This window comes from Trematomus bernacchii, unplaced genomic scaffold (genome assembly GCF_902827165.1).
Source record: "Trematomus bernacchii unplaced genomic scaffold, fTreBer1.1, whole genome shotgun sequence".
Lineage (NCBI taxonomy): Eukaryota > Metazoa > Chordata > Actinopteri > Perciformes > Nototheniidae > Trematomus > Trematomus bernacchii.
Genome location: NW_022987642.1, coordinates 110,251 through 130,000, shown reverse-complemented (window position 1 = coordinate 130,000; position 19,750 = coordinate 110,251). Strand labels below are relative to the sequence as shown.

General features: G+C 40.4%; 1 protein-coding gene across 1 annotated transcript in view; it reads right to left on the bottom strand.

The window, feature by feature from the left end:
* Window positions 1-19,750, bottom strand: part of LOC117485200 (thyrotropin-releasing hormone-degrading ectoenzyme-like) — a 178,938-nt gene that overhangs the window by 149,541 nt on the left and 9,647 nt on the right. Inside the window, exon 3 of the mRNA XM_034133737.1 lies at window positions 11,975-12,248. Within this exon, the coding sequence (XP_033989628.1) occupies window positions 11,975-12,248 (274 nt within the window). The remainder of the gene's footprint in view (window positions 1-11,974; window positions 12,249-19,750) is intronic.

Genomic DNA, 19,750 nt, shown 5'->3' with positions numbered 1-19,750 from the left:
AAGGGTTTTGCACAAATCACAGAAATGTCACCATTCATTTTCCTATAAAGCCATATCTTGGAGAACATATGCAATTCAATGTTCAAGAGAAAATAGTTCAAATACTAGCTGGCAACAGAAAGAGAGGAAAAACAGAATGAAGTGATGCTAACATGCTGACATTGTCCTCAGTTTGGCTGTATATTGGTTACAAACCAAAGTGGTGCTCAATTGAAACTTTGACCCAATGATGGCACAAGATGACAAGTCTGATAATCACCACATGTTCTATAATTCATCGTGAGGTAACCATCAATGGTTTTACCAAAGTTGATGGCGATCTATCGAACAGTTATTGAGATATTTCAATCAAAACAAATAAAACTGCCTAATGGTGGCACTTTAAACCGTCAGACGATCAGCCAAGTCTAGCATTCGTCCTCTGGGGACCATGAATGTGTACACTAGACTCCATGTCAATCGGTCCTATGGATACTATCCAATAGATACTGATACTATTTCAGTCAAAGCAATACATTGCTGCTTATTGGTGGCAATAGAAGAAAGTCACAGAATTACCAAAGTCACTAGGATTCATCCTCTTGGGAACACGAATGTGTGAACCAATCTTCATGTCAATATGTTAAATTATTTTAAAGATATGTCAATCAAGACAAAAAACAACACGTAATAGTGGCAATAGAAGAAAGGCAGATGATTACCGAAGTCAGTCGTATTCATTTTCTGGAGACCACAAACGTCAGTATAAATGTGTCAATCCATCCAATACTATACTAACCAATTAAGTCTGGAAGAAAGTGCCCCAATACTGGTGTGTAAATGAAATAATTTGACTTACATTATGTCCAATCAGAGCAACAACAGGGTCTCTTTTTAAAGGAATAGCATTTGCTGTCACTAAGTCCAGATCCTACTTTGCCATTTTGAATTAAACTAATGTTATTGAAACACTGTCCTCTCTGTGACATCCTTTCAGGGAGGAGAGCACATCATTCCCCTCCAAACTGCAGCAGGGCTTTTTAATGTGAAACAGATTAACAGAAAGAGAGGACAATTATCACCACAGAATGGAGCCGATCAGAAAACAAGGTAACATAAAGTGCTGTTCAAACAAAGACAAGAGACTCCAGTAACAGCCTGCCTCTAATTCATCTGCAATTAAGGGAAAAGCATGTATTGGCCACAGTGAGAATGCACTCAGTGGTTAATGAACACAATCCAAGCACTGTCGATCAACACTTCCCTGCAGAAAAACCTTTATTCTTGCAGAATAAATGCTCATTGTGGCAGTCAAAAACCGTAATCATGACCCGCACTGTTAGAAATGAAGCGCTGCACATTGGCCTCGACAAACTTCCCTTCTAATATGGACAACGTTGTCTTGAAATAGAAAAGTGTAGCTCCGAAAAGTAGGGAAATATGCCTATGACTCTTGTTTGAGGATCAGATAACCATCATTCTAGCACAGGGGGGTCAAACTCAATTTCATCCCGGGCCACATCAGCATTATGGTTGCACTCAAAGGGCATATATAATATAATGATATATAAATATACATATGTAAATATATAATATATACTAAATAATGTATTATATTACATTGTTGGCCCTGCATTGGATTATTATCAGTTCTGGTAATAACTTCCTAAATAACTACGTCTGAAAGCAGAAGTCTAGGGCAAATCATTGAAAGTAAATATTCAACAATTACACTAAAAGCTGGATCGAGTTAGCTTAGCATAGCATAACGATGGAAAAAAGACTACATGACATATTTAAAAGAGTAATTCAAGCTTTTGTAAGTGCTTTTATATTCTTGTTATGTTAAGGTCCAATGTGCATACTGTCATTTAAACACCTATTTGTTTATATATATGAATCATTCATTTAATTGAATGTCCTAAATGGAACAAAATCAAATGTTTGCATGGGCACAAATAAAGTATTTCTGATGCTGACATTTTCAACACTTTAAGAAGCAAAAGGTGAAGTAGGAATGGATCTTTCAGGCTGTACCCTTCAAAATAAAAGACTCAGCAACAACACTTAGCATTTAAATGATAGGGCATCCCCGAGCAGGGATGTGTTTCCAGTGCAGATACTCTTGATAAGAGGTAAATTAGCCCATTAAACGAGGAACAGAAGAACTAAAGGTGACATTTTGTCCTCGAAGCTGAAGATAATTCAAACTCCGGGCATTCGGGGGGCCGATAATCGCTCAAACACAAAACATTACAATTCCCTATTCTCAATTAATTCTCACTTCTCATCTTCAGTGTCCTCATTTCCTCCTTATCTCCCCTCCTCCCCTTCTCCTCTCCCCTTGTTATCTCTCCCCTCGCCCGTGACATCTCTTGCTGTCGCCCTTGGATGATGGATGGGGTGACGGACGCTCGGTTGCCACAGTAATTTGATGGATGGTTTAGCAACTGATATGAGTGCAGAGACCAACACACCCACACTCACACACTTTCCCCCCCGCCGGCGTATATATATATATGTATCCTTGACTTTGAGATCAACAGACAGTCTCTACTGCCTCCATATCAAACACTGCTGACCCGAGACTGCGGCTGTCCGATCGGATCATCACTCTGAAGAAGACGCAGAGGTGATGAAGAGAGACAGAAGAGAGGATAACAGTCCCTCTGTCAATGTCAACATGACAAAAGAGATGATAGTTGACTGAGGAGAGAGGCGGAGCGAGAACATAAAGGCAGCAGAGAGGAACCGACGATATCAAGAAACAACGTCTGGACTGTACATCAAGCATCAGGTTATCACTGACCTTCGGACCAACTAGGAACAGACTCAAAATGACCACGTAAGATGACTAAAAAGGAGGGTCCACAAAGAGATGAAAAACAGCTACAATATTACTGACTAGGACTATGAATAGGGGTAAAACAACCACAAGTTACTCAAAGATCATAATGGGAAACAAAACGTCTACAAAAAGGTGCAAAACAGCCATGAACGACAATATCAAAACTACTAAGTGACACAAAACTAAAACGACTACAAAGAGACACTGGGTATTCAAAGGTACTCAAAAACTGTACAAAGAGAAGCAAAACATCTACAAGGTGAACGAAAGAGACTCACTATGACTATGAATAGAGACAAAACAACCACAGACACAATATGACTACAAAGAGACTCAAAATGACTACAAAGAGCCTCAAAATGACTACAAAGAGCCTCAAAATGACTACAAAGAGCCTCAAAATGACTACAAAGAGCCTCAAAATGACTACAAAGAGAATCAAAATGACTGCAAAGAGACTCAAAATGACTACAAAGAGCCTCAAAATGACTGCAAAGAGACTCAAAATGACTACAAAGAGACACAAAATGACTACAAAGAGACTCAAAATGACTACAAAGAGACTCAAAATGACTACAAAGGGACTCAAAATGACTACAAAGAGACACAAAATGACTACAAAGAGACTCAAAATGACTACAAAGAGACTCAAAATGACTACAAAGAGACTCAAAATGACTACAAAGAGACACAAAATGACTACAAAGAGACTCAAAATGACTACAAAGAGACTCAAAATGACTACAAAGAGACTCAAAATGACTACAAAGAGACACAAAATGACTACAAAGAGACTCAAAATGACTACAAAGAGACTCAAAATGACTACAAAGAGCCTCAAAATGACTACAAAGAGACTCAAAATGACTACAAAGAGACTCACAATGACTACAAAGAGACTCAAAATGACTACAAAGAGACTCAAAATGACTACAAAGAGCCTCAAAATGACTAAAATGAATGAAAAAGGCTATGATATAAGTGAGTACAGGTGAGGGTGTTTGAGGCCTATCGTACAGTACTGTGTGCTGCCATAAGTTTTTCCTTTTCACATTGTTTAATGGGAACAATATTTAGTGTCCTCGGGGGTAAAGCAGCCAGAAAAAAGCCAACCGGAGCGTAGAAAATCAATCGTTTGAAGCAGAAATATGTTTTTCCTACTCCTGAGATTTACCCTGCACGGGGGATAAATCACTTTCATCCTGAGGTTCAAACTGTTGAGAAACTACAAGCTTTTATAACTTTTAGTGAGTTTTAAATCATGACGGTGAATCGGGAGAGTGCTCGAGCAGCAGGAAGTCTTTGTCCTGATAATCACGCTGATTTCTGATGGGAAAGTTTGGGGGAAATTGTGTAAAAATGTGAAACAAACAGCAGGTGCATGCTCTCAGAGAGAACGATGGCAATCAAACACACAAACATTTTGTTTTTCACGCTGAGCTATCACCGTGGAAACGCAGTGGATTTGTTGTGTTTGTGCATGCTTAATCATTTCTAATAAAAGAAAGTTTGCGCCCCAATGTGTTGCCCTATTTCTTTTAATTATCTGTTTTTCAATGCACTTTATATTTTCTTTTGAAAGCTGCTGCTAAGTTTGAAAAATAAACGTAATAATCTATAATAAAAACAACATAAAAGTGTGTCTTTTGCAGTCCAACTAAAATAAATGATCACATAAATATTAAATGTTAGAGTGACCTTTATCTATTTTTAATGTGACCCTCAGTATATTATCATTAAAGCGACCTTTATTATCATTATAAGATGTTAATGTGACATTTAATGTCATTAAAAAAGGTGAGGACATAAAGTCGTTAACTCTCTACGTGATTCATCCTGAGAGGAAAGCAAACAGAGTCAGAAAGGTATGTTATTATTTTATAACTTTAAAGAGTCCTCTCCTGCTGATGTTCAGGTGTATATCAGTATGTAGTGTCTCTACTTTAAAGAGTCCTCTCCTGCTGATGTTCAGGTGTATATCAGTATGTAGTGTCTCTACTTTAAAGAGTCCTCTCCTGCTGATGTTCAGGTGTATATCAGTATGTAGTGTCTCTACTTTAAAGAGTCCTCTCCTGCTGATGTTCAGGTGTATATCAGTATGTAGTGTCTCTACTTTAAAGAGTCCTCTCCTGCTGATGTTCAGGTGTATATCAGTATGTAGTGTCTCTACTTTAAAGAGTCCTCTCCTGCTGATGTTCAGGTGTATATCAGTATGTAGTGTCTCTACTTTAAAGAGTCCTCTCCTGCTGATGTTCAGGTGTATATCAGTATGTAGTGTCTCTACTTTAAAGAGTCCTCTCCTGCTGATGTTCAGGTGTATATCAGTATGTAGTGTCTCTACTTTAAAGAGTCCTCTCCTGCTGATGTTCAGGTGTATATCAGTATGTAGTGTCTCTACTTTAAAGAGTCCTCTCCTGCTGAGGTTCAGGTGTATATCAGTATGTAGTGTCTCTACTTTAAAGAGTCCTCTCCTGCTGATGTTCAGGTGTGTATCAGTATGTAGTGTCTCTACTTTAAAGAGTCCTCTCCTGCTGATGTTCAGGTGTATATCAGTATGTAGTGTCTCTACTTTAAAGAGTCCTCTCCTGCTAATGTTCAGGTGTATATCAGTATGTAGTGTCTCTACTTTAAAGAGTCCTCTCCTGCTAATGTTCAGGTGTATATCAGTATGTAGTGTCTCTACTTTAAAGAGTCCTCTCCTGCTGATGTTCAGGTGTATATCAGTGTGTAGTGTCTCTACTTTAAAGAGTCCTCTCCTGCTGATGTTCAGGTGTATATCAGTATGTAGTGTCTCTACTTTAAAGAGTCCTATCCTGCTGATGTTCAGGTGTATATCAGTATGTAGTGTCTCTACTTTAAAGAGTCCTCTCCTGCTGATGTTCAGGTGTATATCAGTATGTACAAAGTTATTTAATAAAAAGTTTTTTTAAAGTATAATTAATCGTCATAAAATGTAGTTTTTTTTGTTGGACTGGAGAAAAAAATATATACATATTAAATAAATAACAATAATAAATTAATTGTATTTTGTTGATATCAAATTGTAGAATTATTTAGAGTTATGGTTAAAAATGTAATTAAAATAACCAGTAAATAAACACTAGATTGTGTCGATGACTATCCTTTGACATATTTAGATTTTGCAATAGCTTTGGTGAAACAGATCTGTTGCCAGACTTTGTCTTCCAGATTTGAGGCAGAAACACATCTTGTGGGTGTTTCATTCATCTCTCCACGTCTGGCTATCATGAGGAAACACTGCTGATGGTACATTGCATCATTCTGCAGCTCGGAAACATCCTGGTTTCCTTTTGAGTGTTTTCTATAAAGAGGACGGAGAAGAATGCGTCCGTCAGACAATCTGTTTCAAAGGAGATGAAGAAGACATTTTGTTTTGTTTCATTACGACATATGAAGGTGGAAGAGGAAGAGGAGGAGGAGGAAGAGGCTCTCCAAACAGACAGGCTGTGGTGCCTTCAGGCTCCAACAGGTTTTAATCTGAGCGCTGTAAAACACAGAGGACCTGAACGCTCCTGCACAATATTCTGAAACACACACACACACACACACACACACACACACACACACACACACACACACACACACACACACACACACACACACACACACACACACACACACACACACACACACACACACACACACACACACACACACACACACACACACACACACACACACACACACACACACACACACACACACACACACACACACACACACACACACACACACACACACACACACACACACACACATTAAATCTCGTCTTCAAACGGATGCTTTGTTACGTAACAATCAGCTGTGCTTTATGTATTCTAAGTGTTGTTTGTATGAATATTTACTTTGTGAAGTGTTAGGGTGTTAAGTGTTAGTGTTAGGGTTACTAGAGAAGCGCTCTATAAATAAAATGCATTATGATTAAAATCTCAAAAAAAGTATTCTCATTTTTGCATGAAGAACTTAACATTTCCATTAAAATCTACAAAAATAGATAAATATTAAAACCCTTCTCATTATTGTATGTAGACCTTAAAATGGCCAGTAGATTTAACAACAAATAAATAACAAATACATTTTTAAAAACAGCTGATTCCTGTATGCATGACGTCTAAAGGTAAACCTATAATAAAATACAAATAAATTACCCAAAAAACACGTCTTATTTCTGAATGTAGCTTACAGTATGTTGGCTAATGAAACCAATACACTCAGGGGTGTTTCTAGAAAGATATAGTATGAGGTGATACTGTGGGTGTTTCTCAATGTCGAGTACGCTTGCTTGGTAGCACATGTCTTCCGAGCATCTTCCTTCAGAAGCGAGTAAAGAATACTTCCTGACATTCGGAAAACAAAGAGTGGAACAGGCGAGCAAGTGTGCAGGTGTGCGTCATATGAGAGGCCCCGCCCCTTACATCTTCCGCCACAGATTTGGGGAAATTGGTCCGTGCGCAAAGCATTGTGGGGATTTTAAGACCGCGGAGTCTACTCATGTGCAGCCTCGAAATTTCTCGCTACGCCGGGTATGCTGGACAGTGGAACAGGCCCTCGGCGGCACTCGATGACGTAGTATGCTTGAAATAGTGGCTCTGGAGCAGCCTTCCTCGACATTGAGAAACACCCTGTGTCTCTGATCTTGTTTATAAGACATATCAATTATCTCCAGAACATGTCGCCCGTATACAAGATGGTAAACAACAACAACAACTACAACAACGTGACGTCGGAGCTCCGTGAAAACACAGCCGTCTGACGCTCTGTCTGATACTCAGATTTCTGGAGTCATGAGTCAGTTTTTGAGGAACAGAAATATTGTTTTCTGGCATCACGTTAACATTTTACGGGGAAAATCTGCATTTTAGTAACAGGCGCAGCGCTCCTGTTACCCAGGCAGAACGTACGATTAATGGTTTGTTTTTGTTTTTCTTGCAACTTGATTGATTTTAATTAAGATTTAATTTGCTTCAGGCGGGAAACCTGTGAGGAAACAACATTTGACGGTTGAGCGAGATCATTTTCTGGTTAAAATACACTTTTTAATTAGAGTCTGTGAGGATTTAATGTAAATGGCTGTAGGACCAACACAGCGTCCAGTAAAAGGAATAAAATCCCTTTATTTGTCTTTGTTTTTGACCATTAATTGAATTATTGTGATGATGCTCATGGCGGCAGGGCTCTCTATGAAAGGCGTAATGTCTCTGAGTGATATTTCTCAGAGCAGGAAGTGTTTGAATCACCAATTATTCTCTAATCTCTCTCAGATCTTGGAACATCAGCTTTAATAAGCGTCTGCTGAGGGGAAACGGGAACGTCGGGATATCCTGGAAAACCCATTAATGCCTCATCGCAGGGAAGTGTTGTTATAATGAGATTAACGTGTATGTGTGTGTTCAGACACAGACGTACCATAGAAGAAGAAAAGGAGCAACGGGTCAGATAGGACTCTGAGCTGATGGATAAATCTACCATTAATCAATATATAAAAAACACTGGAAGGTAGGGTAAAAATGTGTATAAATATATGTGACCCGCTCTGTGGAAATCAGTCGGAAGTCGCAACGGCTCATTTCAAAATAAACGTGGATTTGCGTAAAAAACTAGTTTTTCGGGGTTCGGGTGTTTTGTTTGATTTTAAATAAACAAAGTGTTGGCTTTCAGAATATGAAACTTTTATTTCCAAAATCACACGATAAATACATTTACAGCTTGTAAAGGGAAGAAGACAGCTCTCACTCGCACTCTGCTGTTCCGCACGCCGCCCCCCCTCCCTCCGGCTGACATTATGAATGTAAGGCGTATAGTAATCATAGATAACACGGCAGGGTCCGTTACAGTTTGATTTCATCTGATTTCAAATAAACAAAGTCTTGGCTTTCAGAATATGAAACTTGTTTCGGCAAATTCAGATGATAAATACAACTTTGAAGCTTGTAACGGCATAATTACAAGCGGAGAACGGAGTAACTTGACGTCACAGCAGGCGTAACAACAGCCGGTGTTTCTCCTGAGTGTTTTCCCCGGGAAACAAACACAATACACACAAACGCAAAAATACACAAACACACACACGTATACACACACACACACACACACACACACACACACACACACACACACACACACACACACACACACACACGCTCGCGAGCTTCCCCCAGACCAGTAATCCAAACGAAAATATCTTCCCTCCGTAGTATTTTGATCATTTGCTAATAACCAATCAGATCGATGGATTCCAGAGAAGAGGAAACTTTGAAGGCCTTTTTCTCAAAATGATGACTCCAACAGTGTATACAACTCAAAATGTGTCTTCGGGTCAATGCGACTGATTTCGATGGAGCAGGTCACATATGGTATAATACAATATGTAAAGAAAAAATATGCATTAAAAAGATAAATAAAATACAAATATTTATAAAAACATAAGAAAGAGATGTGCAATAAAAAAATATATATAATATAATACAAATATTCATATTAAAATAAAAAGTTAAAGTGTGTTGTATATGTATAAAAAATAAATATGTAAAGTGCGTGTACTAATATCTCTTTGGTCATTATCTCTAAGCTATTTAAATACTAGCTGATTGATAGTTTTTTAGGGGGCATAGAATAAAAGACATGATAAACGGTGTGAAGCTTGGAAATGCAGGGATCAGCATTACTTGACTTTTAGATTGAATTATTAATTGTAATTATATGTCATCTCCCTGTGTTGCAGGGATACTTCGTGAGGTTAAAGGGACAGGTGCGTTCAGGTGTTTAAAAGACGACTGCAGGTCATTCATTGTAGTTTAGAAGCTTATCAGCGCAGCAGCTGGGTTACAATTAAAACCCTCAGCAACCAATTACAGCAATTAGACAGAAATCCACTTATGTATGGAGCCATGACTCAGTTAGACGTGAACACACACGATACGTATATTTTCAGATTCAGCACGACCTTCCCTTTCACACTGTTATCATTATCTCTAATCTAATGCTGATAAACGCCACTGAACACACAGAGAAACCAGAGGAAAGTCAACTATTTATAGCAGCAGAACCTGCCTTAGAATTATCACGTTTTTTAAGTTTTATTCAGCATTAAAGTAAATCAAAGGTTGTTAATAGTTATGATGCACAGAGGAGATGCTAACAGCTAATTCTGCTAGGTTTCAATGGTGAAAATGTGTTAGCAAATATAGGCAAAAACAAAGCAGAGTCCACACAGTGGGTGTTTCTCAATGTCGAGGAAGGATGCTCCAGAGCCACTATTTCAAGGATGCTACGTCATCGAGTCCCGCCGAAGGACTGTTCCAATGTCCAGCATACTTGGAGTTCTACCGAGGCCGGCGTCCTTCGTAGCGGGACATTTCGAGGCTGCTCATGTGTATCCTCCGCGGTCTTAAAATCCCCACAATGCTTTGCGCACGGACCAATTTCCAAATCTTTGGCGGAAATCGCGCTCCATTTAAGGCGGGGCCTCGCATATGACGCACACCTGTTAGCCTGTTCCACCATTCTTCGTTCGGGACATGTTCTACCAAGGAAGCGTCCTCGACATTGAGAAACACCCTGTAACTCACTATATCTAGCGTTGTTTGTAGCTGCTAAACCTGCCTGAGAATTATAACGTTTTTAGGTTGTATTCAGTATTAAAGTAAACCAGTGATACCTGTCTTTACATCAATGTGAACGGAGATGCTAACGGCTAATTCTGCTATGTTTTATTGGTGAAAATGTGCTAATATGTTGGCAAATGTATGCTAAAACAAGGCAGAGTTCACATCATAACTCACTGAATCCATCTATGTTTTTAACTGCAGAATCTGCCTGAGATTTAGCACATTTTTATGTTTTATTCCGTTTTAAAGTTAATTAGAGATACCTGTCTGTACATCAATGAACACAATGTGAACAGGAGATGCTAACGGCTAATTCTGCCAGGTTTTAAGGATGAAAATGTGCTAATATGTTAAGAAATATAAGCTAAAACAAAGCAGAGTTCACAGCATAACTCACTGAATCGATATATAACAGCAGAACCTGCCTGACAATTATAACGTTTTTAGGTTTTATTCAGTATTAAAGTAAATCAAAGGTAGATGTCTCTATATTAATAGTAACGATGGACAGATCAGATGCTAACAGCTAATTCTGCTTAGTTTTATTGGTGAAAATGTGCTAATATGTTAGCAATTATAGGCAAAAACAAAGCAGGGTCCAAACTGTAACTCACTATATCTAGCATTGTTTGTAGCTGCAGAATCTGCCTGAGATTTAGCACGATTTTAGGTTTTATTCAGTATTAAAGTAAACCAGTGATACCTGTCTGTACATCAATGAACACAATGTGAAAAGGAGATGCTAACGGCTAATTCTGCTATGTTTAAATGGTGAACATGTACTAATATGTTGGCAAATATAGTCTAAAACAAAGCGCAGTTCACATGGTGACTGACTGAATCAAAGGCAGAAGTGTGTGTTGAATTTGTTTTAATATTACAGTAGTTTTATTAAATTAAAGCATGCTTATCTTCCACAAATTAGGAACGATCAGCTGGGAGAAAAAGGAAGAAATGAAAGCGTGTTGCTCTCTGTACCGAAGTTAATTATCTCTAATCCCAAGATACCAAAGTAATCTGTTGGATCTTGATTACCGTTTAAATACTGCCGTTATCCGACTTACTGTAACATCTGGAGACAATACAGCCGTTACAGAGCTCTACTGTAGAGAGTCAGTCGTCATGTGCAGATGGAGAAAGGTGCCACACGATTTTCTGAACATATTAAGTATTGTTTTATTGGATAATTTGAAAAAAAGTAGTAAGACTTAAGCATTTATCCATGTCTGAGAGCACAGAAATGTCACTTAAAACTATCATTTTTAGCCTAAAAAGCAAAATGTCTCTGCAGAGGTGCATTGAGATTATTAGATACGTAAATCACAATGACTTTCCTTTTTTTATTGTCTTCTTTATGATATATTTCTTTTAATCTGTGTGTAAATTTCAATAGAAAAGACACAAAAAACATGTATTTTTAGTCTAAGAATCATAATTTTGACCTACGTTTTTAACCTGAAAAGATGCATTAAAGGGAACCCCATCATGCCTAATGTCTCTGCGTGGTGCGTTCACTGACCGTGACCCCGGTGTCGCTGGTGGTCTCCCTGAAGGTGAAGTTGCACACGGCCCAGGCCAGGTAGTAGGTGGACATCCTGGGCGTGCGGCTGAACCTCGTGGTGATGGAGCCGTCCTCCTCCAGCACGCTCTGCTCCTCCGGCATGTTGCTCAGCGCCGTGTACTGAGCGTCGTGCCGCAGCGTCACGGAGAACGTGGCTTTGTACACCGGCTCGTCGAAACACGGGAACGCTTTCCGGGCGTGGATCGGACTGAACTGGGTCAGCGCCAGGAATCTGGGGAGGAAGAGGAAGAAGAGGGAGAGGGTTAGTGGGAAGTAAAATACATGGTTTTAGTGTGGATTTAAAATGGCTCAATGAGACACATTACATTACATTGCATTTAGCTGACGCTTTTATCCAAAGCGACTTACATGTGCATTCGACCAAGAAGATACAAACTTGAAGAAAACAGAATCATATAAGTACATCAGGTTTCATAGAGCCAAAACATTTCAAGTGCTACTCAACTAGCTTTAGATAAGCCAGTCCTTTGTTAGTATATAAGTGCTTTGATAGCAATTGTATCGCTCGAAGTGGAGTCTAAAGAGATGAGTCTTCAGTCTGCGCTGGAAGATGTGTGAGCTTTCTGCTGTCCTGATGTCAATGGGGAGCTCATTCCACCATGTTGGAGCCAGGATAGCAAACCCACGTGTTTCTGCTGATGGGAACTTGGGTCCCCCTCGCAGTGCGGGTGCAGCGAGCCGATTGGCTGATGCAGAGCAGAGTGCACGTGCTGGGGTGTATGGTTTAACCATGTCCTGGATGTAGGAAGGGCCAGATCCATTCACTGCATGGTACGCTAGCACCAGTGTCTTGAAGTGGATTCTAGCAGTTACTGGAAGCCAGGGAAGGGAGCGGAGGAGCGGCGTGGTGTGGGAACATTTAGGAAGGTTGAAGACCAGACGAGCCGCTGCATTCTGGATGAGCTGCAGAGGTCGGATGGCACATGCAGGTAGACCAGCCAGGAGGGAGCTGCAGTAGTCTAGGCGTGAGATGACGAGTATAATGTGCTAAAGGACAATTCATTACATGAAGTGTCAAAATGTGCCTGATTTTGTATTATTCCTCTTTGATGTAACACTCCCGTTAACCTTTGCTGTCAGGTCTCTCAGTTTCCTCTCGGCTTTACGTCAGTCTTTAAACATGGCGCTGTCGAACAAAGAGGGATTTGGTTTCAGTCTTTATCAGAGAGGAGGAGGAGATCAGAGTGCAGAGAGTTACGGGATAATCCTCTCAACTTCCACAGTCTCCACTTCCAGAAGTAATCCAAAACAAAGCCCACTTCCTGTTTCCTCCTGATGTCGGTAAGCCGAGTCGACTGTTTCCGTATCATCGTTACCTGACAAACAGGAAATAATCCCTCGGAAAGCGTTCCCGTTATCTCGCTCGAGTCGTTGTGGAGGAAGAGATGAAAGGAATACGAGTTTGGGAGGAAGACGAGGAAGAAAGTGGGAAACAAAAGAGGAAACAAAAGTGACGCAAGAGAGGAAGTATATCAGAAGACGCCATGAAGTTATGAATATTAAAAAGTGGAAAAGTAGTGTCTCATGTTCCGAATAACCCAGCTTCCCCAAATGTCTTTTTGGTGTCTATCTACGCCGGGACCCTGAGTCGTGGCTGATCCTGTTGCTGCGGTCCTGGATGGATATCCTCGTGGATTCATCTTCTTATTATAGACACATGCATTTCCAAACATTTGGTCTACCTATGTTGTAAATGTATTATCTCTTCGATTTACACACGGCATCTACTGCACGTCTGTCCGTCCTGGGAGAGGGATCCCTCCTCTGTTGCTCTCCCTGAGGTTTCTCCCATGTTCCCCTTTAAACTGTGGGGTTTCTCTCTGGAAGTGTTTCCTTGTATGATGTGAGGGTCTAAGGACAGAGGGTCTAAGGACAGAGGGTGTCGTATTGTCATACTGATATTCTGAACAAACTGTGAAGTCCACTGAGACAAAGGTAACATCTGGGATATTGGGCTATATATATAAACATTGATTGATTGATTGATTGATTGATTGATTGATTGATTGATTGCTTGATTGATTGATAGTGGAGTGAGAGGAAAGAAAGAAAGGGGAAATGAAGAAGTTTGGGGAAGAGTAGAAGGAAACACAGAAAAGGTGGAGGCAAGGGGAAGGAAATGAGGAGGAAGAAGAGAAGAAGCTCAAGAAGTGTGAGGAGATAGCGAAGCACCTTAGAGGCGAGAGGAGATGATGAAGAGGAGGAAAATGGAGGGAGGAGAATAATAAACAGGGCGAGAGAGGCAGACAAAAAGAGGGAGAGAGAGAAATAATGGAGAGCGCCTGAGAGAGACGAGATAAAGACACACACACACACACACACACACACACACACACACACACACACACACACACACACACACACACACACACAACACACACACACACACACACACACACACACACACACACACACACACACACACACACACACACACACACACACACACACACACACCACCACACACAAGAGAGCTCAATTAAATTAACACACACACATTTATGTGACGTGACATCCTGCAGATTGCCAACAGTCGACACCGCCGCCAAAGTAACGCTTGTTGTCACGGTAATCCTGATAGACAACAAGGCCGACGGTGTTGCCCGGGACAACCGCACACACACACACACACAGTAGCTCACACACACACACAGTTGCTCACACACACACACAGTAGCTCACACACACACACAAATTAATTCACACGGCGGCGCTTTCCCCGAACGGCAGAAAGTGAAAAATGAAAATGACATCACCTCCTGCTGTAATGTTTGCCATTAAGTTTGTGTGAGACACCACAGAAGAAGAGTGACGGCGTGTTGAATGAGACACACACACACAGAAAGACACACACAGAGAAACACACACACTCACACAGAAAGACACACACACACACACACAGAAAGACACACACAGAGAAAGACACTTCAGCTCATTCTGATTCAGAGATGGAGCTGAAGAGAAAGCTGTTGAGTAAGGCGCTTTTCAGTGCACGCGCGCGTGCGTGTGTGTGTGTGTGCGTGCGTGTGTGTGTGTGTGTGTGTGCGTGTGTCAGTTCCAGCTCTCTCTCACTGCACACACAGGAGATGCACTGATCTCTTTAAACGAGCAACGTCTCCAATTGCAATTCACCGCTTTCACATTGGAGTTAGAGAGTGTGGTGAGCGTGCGTGCGCGCGCGCGCGTGTGTGTGTGTGTGTGTGTGTGTGTGTGTGTGTGTGTGTGTGTGTGTGTGTGTGTGTGTGTGTGTGTGTGTGTGTCTATAGTATTACACAGGAAGCCGCTGAAAAGGCTGATTCATCAAGTTTGGTGTAAAATATATAATAATATCAGCGACTGGTGGAGGGGGTTTATTGATAGCAAGGGAGGAGGAGATGAGGAAGTAGGGAGGAAGGAGATAAGGATTAAACACATTGAATATAAAGTGGAAACGTCCAGGCCTGAAGAGGATCCTAAACCTTCATTATTTCTACAAGATTTTGTTAAATATTGAGAGTAAAAACGTTGATGAAGCAGGGTATGGTACAGGGCTAGCTAGTGTTAGCCGGTGACTTAGCATCTGTTGACGAAAAAGTATGTTTTCCTCATACAAGTACTGTACTTAAGTACAATTTTGAAGTAATTTTTAACCATGTTACAGAATGCTACTGTGTACTTTACTCCACTACATGTATTTAATCCCTTTAGTTACTTCACAGATGTGGATGAATGATGTGAAATCTAACCAAGTGTTAAATCAGACTTTAGTTCCACCTGGAGTAAATCCACAAGCTACCCTGCAGTATACAAAGTCATTCAAACTAGCTGCACCTTTACCAGCTTTGAGAACACTTTCATGATCAATCATTATAAAATATATCATATATATTATTCTGAAATGGACCAATCTGCACAATGACTACTTTTACTGTCGCTACTTTCACTATATTTTGATGAGAATACTTTTCTACTTTCACTTGAGGAACATTTTGAATGCAGGACTTTTACTGTAACAGAGTATTCCTACACTCTGGTACTTCTACTTTTACTCAAGTACAAGACCTGAGTACTTCTACTTTTACTCAAGTACAAGATCTGAGTACTTCTACTTTTACTCAAGTACAAGACCTGAGTACTTCTACTTTTACTCAAGTACAAGATCTGAGTACTTCTACTTTTACACAAGTACATGATCTGAGTACTTCTACTTTTACTCAAGTACAAGATCTGAGTACTTCTACTTTTACTCAAGTACAAGATCTGAGTACTTCTACTTTTACTCAAGTACAAGACCTGAGTACTTCTACTTTTACTCAAGTACAAGATCTGAGTACTTCTACTTTTACTCAAGCATTATGATGTAGATTCTCGTTAAGTACTGAACTTTATTCCTCGTCACACGCTACCTCGTTAGCTCTAATTCTGCTCCTCGTTAAAGGAGCACAGTCTCAGGATCTTTTATTAGATGTCCGGGTGTCTCTTTTAAATCTCACAGCCGGGACCCTCTATCAACAGGGGGTTGGGTTTAATGAACAAGAGCAACGTTAAAAAAAAGGTGTGTGTGGGCGTCGCTACACGCTAACACAGATCATGGATGTGTGAAATGATGTTTCTTATGAAAGTTGCTTCATTTAAAGTCAAATATATACATATATCTGTGTGTGTATGTGTGTGTGTGTGTGTGTGTGTGTGTGTGTGTGTGTGTGTGTGTGTGTGTGTGTGTGTGTGTGTGTGTGAGAATTAATTCCCTTCCCCAGCATTCAAGCAGTTGAGCTCAGCCTGGGGTTTAAAGTAACTCTAAATATTATTCAAATCTCACAGTGTGTGTGTGTGTGTGTGTGTGTGTGTGTGTGTGTGTGTGTGTGTGTGTGTGTGTGTGTATATCCTGTTGTGATGGCAGGTGTCCTGTGATCGGCTGCCGCAGAGACACACACTGGTTTCACTGGGGGACAAACCACTGCAGCAACACCTATAGTGTGTGTGTGTGTGTGTGTGTGTGTGTGTGTGTGTGTGTGTGTGTGTGTGTGTGTGTGTGTGTGTGTGTGTGTGTGTGTGTGTGTGTGTGTGTGTGTTAGCTTTAGCCCCCCACATGCATCAAGTTAATCCTTAAGCTAATACTGAGCTTTGTAAACACACACACACAGTTTGCAGCAGTGCATCATTTTGTCTGTAAAGTCTCTGCAGACCAACGAGTGAATTGGACATGTTTTAATTGAATATTAGATTGAATATCTCTTTGCTTTGCTGTTTATTTGTCAGATGAATATAAGTTTGAACTTCGACCAGCAATAAAGGGCTAGAATCGTATTTATAGTTAAACAAAAAAAAGAAATGGTACAATATGTCTGGAGACGTTCTCATATCAGCAGTTATATAGTAGCTGATTATATCAACAAGTATAATTATAATAACGAAAAAATAATGACAAAAAAAACGTTGAATATATGTAATAATATAATTAGTAATAGATGTAAAAAAAATAAGAATAATAACTATTATGAATAACAAAAATATATATAATAATAATAATTTTAAAGGTCACCTATCATGCTATTTTTAGGCAATAGCATAGGTCTCAGATATATACAAATATATAAAAAACATGTCTATGAAGTGTGTTGCTCAAAACACCAAACAGATCACCCATTCTAGCCATGCCTCATATCCCTCTATTTCACTTCCTGTTTCAAAAGTGCTGATTTGGGGTATAAAGCTTTAAAGAGGAGGGGTCTGAGCTCATGCGGGACCCGGCAGCTACTGTCTAAACTAAATGCTGCCGTGATGAAACGCCATATCATGGATTATCAAGGATTGTTTCTGAAACAGTATGGAGCTCAAAGGCTTTCTCTCTTGCCGGTTATACCACAAGGTGAGTTCCTTTTTATTTCCTGCTTCTTCACACACATGCTCTCCACTACAGGTTAGCTCTGAGTGTTAGCCATGCTAATGTAAACACCGACCATATTACGTCCAAAACAGTCGGGCATTGTTTCTGATAGCAACGTTTCTGATAGGGCCGTGGGTCCACATTTCAGATATTACGTCATATCAGACGCAAATCTGGATCAGCTCCGTTGTTCCCCGTTTTTAGAGATTTGGGTATGGAGGAAAAGAGAGAGGGTTTTATTTTCTGACACTTGGTGAGTTCCCTGGAACACCGGGGACACATGTTTATGTATAGACATCAAAAAGTGCATTTTGCATGAATGCACTTTTGTACGTCTTGTCTACATGAATATGTGTCCCCGGTGTTCCAGGGAACTCACCAAGTGTCAGAAAACACAACCCTCTCTATTTTCCTCCATACCCAAATCTCTAAAAAAGGGGCTGCAACGGATCTGATCAAAACTGATCCAGATTTGAACACTGTCCTGACGTCAGGACAGTGGCGCTACGGCTATTGGGCCAACTCCACCAATCAGGAGGAGACAGCCACGGCCATTGCCGTTCGAAAGCGCTGGAGACGCTGTAGTACATATGCCAGGCCAGTAGATGGTGCTGTTCTCACTGAATCTGCCCTTGCAAAAACAGAGCTAAAAAATGTCAAACTGAGCGAAATGAGGCATGGCTAAAATGCATGATCTGTTTGGTATTTTGATAAGGCATATTATATAGGTATGGCCCTACAATATATTATTCAAATATAGCATGATAGGTCCACTTTAAATTATAATACAAAAATATTGACGAAAAAAACCTTGAAATAGAAATGTAATAAGAATAATGACAAAATAATGAAGAAAAAAACGTGAAATAAAATGTTTGTAATATAAATAATGAGTAAAAACTAAACAACAATACAAATCTGTGATTATGGCTCATATTCAAATGCGAGTTCATATTTAGTTCTCATTGCTGCACCCTCAGCCTGATGTCTAAGATCTCCTCAGTGAGAGCGTGGCTGTGTTTCTGCTCTCATTAAACTCTCTCTAACGGCTGCTGTTGTGACGGAGCGGCTCATCGATCTGAAGTGCAGCGAGTCGACCACCAGCCGAGAAAACACGAAGAGAATCAGCTGATCCAGAGAGGAACAGAGATTAGAGGCTGCTGTTTGAACCCATAGGCAGGAAAACATATTATATCAAGATGTATGGAGAGTTATATTTCACCTATTCTGCTTTGAATAGATTATTTTACCATTTTTATAATAACTTGGATATAATAACTTGGATATAATAACTTGGATATAATAACGCGTGTAGAGGTACTCCCTTGCAGCCCACCACTAAAATATAAATTAGGGCTGTCAAGTTAACGTTAATAACGCGTTAACGCAAAAAAAAATTAACGCCACTAATTATTTTAACGCGATTAACGCATGTGTATTTTTTGTCCTCGGCCGCCGTAGTTTCAGAGCGCATCGAGTGTAAAATACCATCTACAAGCTGATGCTGACAGCCCCGCTCCTGCTGCCCGCTTGTGGCAGACCACACTTCCACGCTCACCGGCAGGCCCAGACTGGCCATCGGGAGGACCGGGAGGGAGTGTGTATGTGTGGCGCGAGCGAAGCACACCTTACGTGTTGTTGTTAGCATCTGGTGCTAGCTAGCTGAGCTAACGGATATAAGGAGCTGTTTCAATGAAAACAGAGGAGCGACATTTCGCCGACAACTGCGCCGAGCACTTGACTTTATGCAGGTAGCCAGACAGCACACTCAGCACGGATAGTGCCGCAACACAGCTCATACACACAGGCATATATGCCTTGAGCTGCACATAGCTCCAACGATCCTC